Source organism: Beta vulgaris, chromosome 7 (genome assembly GCF_026745355.1).
Source record: "Beta vulgaris subsp. vulgaris cultivar EL10 chromosome 7, EL10.2, whole genome shotgun sequence".
In the NCBI taxonomy this organism is placed as follows: Eukaryota; Viridiplantae; Streptophyta; class Magnoliopsida; order Caryophyllales; family Amaranthaceae; genus Beta; species Beta vulgaris.
The window spans coordinates 54,346,334-54,351,715 of NC_079208.1; the positions used below are offsets into that span (position 1 = coordinate 54,346,334).

A 5,382-nucleotide genomic window follows, 5' to 3' on the forward strand; every position below is an offset into this window, starting at 1 on the left:
TATATCTTGCATATCACTGTGACAATTTTTTGTAGGGAAAAATGGTTAAACTTCCTTGACATCCTCTAAATTTTCTACTAGTTTCTAACATACTCTAAACTTTTTATAAATGGTGATTGTATATTCCTTTTTTAACTTACTCATATCGCAAGTTGCATTGATTCTCTTTTTTTAATTTTTAATAAAAAGAAAATATTGTTTTAAATTATTAAGGGGTATTCTAGATATTTTAAAGGAGGACACCACACCTCCTACCTTGACTTATCTCTATTATATAAGGGAAGGGGGGAGCAATGGTGTCCTCTTTTGAAATGCCTATTTTGCCTATTTCCCTTTCTAAATTACAAAAGGAATGTCAAAATCAACACTCAAAGAAACCTATCGAAATTTAATTTACAACACTCACTCACAAATCACTTAAAAGAAGAAACTTTACAAATCACTCATACAATTGAGAAAATCACGTTATAAAAATCTCTCAAATAATTGGGAAACTTTATTAAAACTTAAAATTAACATACAAACTAAAACTAATAACCTAGAACGTCAATACATACAAAAAGATTTACAAAAATTTACGTACAAATCACTATTCTCAAGAACCATTAACAATTAATGGTAGGTCATGATAAAAATAGAGGTGTATTTGTAGTGAAATTAGAATTTAGAAGTTAGACAAGGAAAAAAATTATTTACTTTTTTATAGTGTTTAGAATTTAGAAGTTAGTACTGTACTTAATTCAAAAATCAACTAAAAAATTATAATATTAGAAATCATAAATAAATTCAATAAAATTTCTATTTTGTTCATAAAATTTAACTTTGAAAAGTAAAAAAAAAAAAAGACAAAAATAATGGTGAAAGACTTAAGGAACCTAACCTAAACCAATCAAATTTTGCAACTAAAAACAATTATACTTCATATGTTCAAATTTTGACGGTTATGCCGAATAAAATCGAGTTTTTGTTTCGAAAAAAATTCAAGCACGCATCGCGTGCAAAAAAATCTAGTATAATAGAGATAGAAGGATTATGCAAATACTTATGTGTGTACAACTCGTTTCAAGTGTGATATGTCTTATGCTCTATTGATTACATGAATTGTACAACCACTCAAGCGTCGTCAATCATCCCAAGTACTGAAGAGCCTAAATAAGCCTACACCCTTGTCATGTGGCCAAAACTAATATGAGGAGAGCATCTAATAAAATTAGTGAGACCAATATGTTTATTCTAATAAAATTTGTAATTCTCATTCTGAGTGCAAGTATTCTCTTTAACATCAGCTAGTCACAACTCACAGTAAGCTTGCAAACTAAGAACTTGCTGAGTTGCTGACTGTGAAGCAAGCTGCAACATTTTCATTTAGTTTACACGTATCCTTTTACAGATAACGTTACACTCACATAACAGTTCTTTCCTGAGAGACTAGTTGAATCCCAGCAAAATATGGGAACCACGAGTCACGAGCTATATAATTCAATCTTTCCTACCATAAATTTTCGGAATGCAAACTACTCAATGGTATTATTGACTGGCCATCCATAAACGGATAGTTGATATAGAAAAGAAAGCGGCTAAAAGAAGTCACTTTGCAGGCGGTTTAGAAGCATCTGGCTGATCCTTTTTTGATCCAGTAACAGCGGCTGTTGCTGCAGCTGTCATAGCAGCTGCTGCTGCTCCCAATTTTACACCCCCTGCAGCTTTCATTGCACCAGCTATTTTTGCAAAAGCAGCTATTCCTCCAACAAGCATTGCCCTTAAAGCTACTGTTGGTTTTACCTCCATATCCTTGCGTTTTCAGGTGACGAATACCCCTTTCTGTATTCCATAACATAATAATGTCAAACCCAGTACCATAGTAGACAATGATGTGTCTCAAAGGATTTGCAATGTTTAAAATAAAATCAAGATAAGTAATTGCATATTTGCATTCAAGATATGCGAATTAATAAAGATATCGCATGTTGAAATCCTTACAAGGGTGCATTCTCCTCGCCTTAAGTTTCAGGTAATACAAGTTCAAATACGTTCCAAAAGTAATAAAAATAAGCTTCAATAACTTTCACTGAGTTCAGATGAGTTGAGGAAATCTGGTAAAATAACGCAGCCTAAGAAGTCAGGCATATAAATACACATTATGAACTTCGTGACACTAAATAAGTCCTTTCCAATAGTTTAATAGAAATATACAGGAACTTGACAGAATATCACCTCCCCTTCTCTCCATCTTAACAAATCTATTATCCCTTTTTTCCGGTTACAACATATCTATCTCTTCCATTCAAGTTGGATGGTTTCAGAAATTTTCAAGCTAACTTGCCGGAATCTTAGCAAATCACAAGTATGGGTTCGGCCAACATTTGAATCTGAAAACTAATCCACACCACCCAGATCCACCACATAAAGCATACATCTTCTTGGACGAGCTATGGATCCTAATTCCATCATACAAAGGTAAAGGGGATCTACATTTGGTATTCAACGACTTTAGAAATACTTATGACCAAGTACTTAAAGAAGTACTATGGAGGTGTTTAGAGTTGAAATACGTGCAATCTCTATATCAGGATGTCGAGGATATGATTAAGACTAGACTTCTACACTTGGACAGAATATCAAGATTTTTGAGATCAATATTGGGATACACCAAGGGTCTCTTTTAGAGTTTTAGATCAATTTATTTTCGACATAGTTATGATTGAGTTTGCTAGGTGAGCAACTGGTTTGGTTGTAGTGGAAAAGAGTTTGGACTTTAAGGTCAAGTTAGGAGCAGAAATTTCATTTTATCCAAAGCGAGTGCTTTAAGTACTTGGGATGAGTCATTTAAGGAAATGGGGAGATATTTGAAGACAAAATTCATCATATTATTACCAGGCGTCTATAGTGGAGTGGTGTATTGCGAGTTTTGGGTGGCAAGAACTCCGCTCAAATAGAAAACACTACCGTCTACAAGGCAGAGATAAGGAATGTTCTCCAATACCATATTGAGTTAAGAGCAACACTGTTGTTCAGGAGTTCAGCTGGATGAAAGGCCGTACAGCCCAAGCAGATGTGTATAACCTTATAGGCGTTGTGCCTCCACCCCTCCCCTAGAAGCTTCCCTACAAGTGGCTGCTAATAAGAACACTGTTTAATATTGTAATTGCTTTCCACACTTTATTTATTACCTATTTACTCACATTATCTACCACTAAGTTCTACCAAGAGCCTGTCGGATACAACCTCCCTACTCTCCTAGTTTAAACTAGTACATGTAAAGTTGCATATATCTTATCACCACAGATTGTGCCCTAGGTGGGTCGTGGGACAATGAGTTGTTGTTTTTGTTGTTATTGGGTTTGCGGTCCTTGATGCGTATATGGAAGCTTTGGAGAACCTTAGTACCTTCGTGTTCAGTAATGGAGTTTCTAGATCCCAAACTATAGAGTTGCACAAGATATTTCAGCTTGATGATGTGCGGTGGAATATAATGACATTCATCTTATTAACCAGAAAGGAAAAGCATGCATGTAAGTACATTATTGGTTTATCAGCTGACTTAAGTACTAAATCAATCTAAACACATCCTAACATGACGAGCAAGGCCTGACATCACTTACCGATGGTCCATGTATTACATAGTCCATTTTTATTCCACCTAGTATAACAGAAATCCATCAACTTATTTATAATAAGAATAATTTAAAAGGCTTCAAAGGCCCAACATATTCTCTTTGTGTGTGCGTGCACGCAAACATTGGCCGAACAAACTTCATGATGTAATGCCAAAAAATATATGGTATGATAGAACCTCTATCCAAAATGCAGCGACGTTTCAAACCGGATGTTTCCAGGCTTCCCCTAATAGAGTAATAGCTAACCAATGGAAAGGACTATCTTCAAACAATCATAGGTCACTACTCGCTTCATTCTTCATGTGTTATCAGTGTCTCTAGTTGTCGTATGAAGCAATGCCAGTGTATAAATAAATAGAACTACTGGACTTGGCACTTTTTGGCACCAACAGGCACAACAATTCATTTAAGGAAGCACAGGGTAAGAAAAGGCAAATAATGAGAATAGATTCAAGCACACCTTGACTCATGCTGCCCCACCCATGTTATATTCAATTTTCACGAACTGAACTTCGTGGCAGTAAGCAATATATTCTGAGTAACAAATGAACCTCCAATAGTTCAATAACCTTGATTCAAAATCACCCAAGATCAAGCACAAAAAAGTGCACGAATTCTCTAACACCAGGAAGGCAGGAAAGATGGATACAAAGAGCTCAAAACTCTAGATATCTACAACTTTGTAGGCTCATATTCTAAAAAAACCCCATTGTTGCTCAAATACAATGAAGATTCTTGTGGCAGTTCGGGGGGCCGTGGAGGTCAATCAACCAACAGTTTCTCAAGGCAATATATTTCTATAGTTTTGAGCATATATTCAAGTGTTTGCTTGATCCATTATAAGAATCAACAAATTCCAAAATCAATCACACTTATTTTCAGTAACCTATTGCAGTAAACAATAACACAAGTCAAAAAAAACCCAACATTTTTGAAGAATAACAAACACAAACAACAGCCAACAATAAGTATCTGCATTTAAGGAGAAAAAGCAGCAAATTCAACTTGAACCCACCAACACAATTTTAAATTTGGCATTGAGCCATTTGAATTTGGAGACAACTTCTAAAAATTACATTTTGGATCCTCTTCTTGAATAGTTGGGTGTTCTTTTTTCATGAAAATCCACCTACCCAAAAATCCCCATTATAAGTTGTATCCTACTTTGAGATTACCAAAACGAGGGAAAAGGAGTATCGCATCAAACATCAAAATTCAAAACTAATAAAATTCATACACATGCTCAAAGGGCGGAGTTGAAATGAAGAGAGAAATGACCTGAATGTCCAAAGACTGAGCTAAAAAAGAATTGATGATATTGCAAATTTGCGATTGACGCTGAGAGAGAGCGAAGAAAATGTCTGTTGGTTCTTTTTTGTTCAAAGGTTTTTGTTCCTTCTTGTTGGACGGGGTAGTATTTCGAGTTGTGTTGTGTTGTGTTGGTAAATTGGATATCGTCCCAAATCTTAAAGAGCATATCCCATGCTCCATTTTTTAGTCCATTTTATTACTCTCGGTTAGGGCTCATTAACAGATCGGATCGTGTTCGGTTAATGATAAACGGGTTGAACATGTTCCAACCTAAACCTAACCCGTTTATTAGACGGGTTGCAAAACTCAACCTTGACCCAACCTATTAATTAAACGGGTTACCCATATAACGCTTTTAACCCATTTAAATATTTAGTACTACTCAATTTTTATTAAAATTTATTAGTTTTCAACAATAAATTCACATAAATGTATGCATGATTAGATTTTCTTT

General features: G+C 35.0%; 1 protein-coding gene across 3 annotated transcripts; it reads right to left on the reverse strand.

Annotated features, from left to right (window-relative positions):
- Positions 1-1,227: 1,227 nt before the first annotated feature.
- On the reverse strand, positions 1,228-5,070 carry LOC104899814 (hypothetical protein). Of its 3 annotated transcripts, none has more exons than XM_048648590.2 (3): positions 4,896-5,070; positions 2,000-2,093; positions 1,228-1,821 (listed from the first exon to the last, which is right to left on the reverse strand). In XM_048648590.2, the coding sequence occupies exon 3, from the start codon at positions 1,786-1,788 to the stop codon at positions 1,588-1,590; it is 201 nt and encodes a 66-aa protein (XP_048504547.1). In that variant the 5' UTR covers positions 1,789-1,821; positions 2,000-2,093; positions 4,896-5,070; the 3' UTR covers positions 1,228-1,587. The 3 variants fall into 3 exon arrangements, with proteins under 3 accessions (XP_048504547.1, XP_048504546.1, XP_010685389.2); XM_048648589.2 differs by having other exon boundaries at positions 1,981-2,093; XM_010687087.4 differs by lacking the exon at positions 2,000-2,093 and having other exon boundaries at positions 4,896-5,067.
- Between the last annotated feature and the right edge of the window lie 312 nt (positions 5,071-5,382).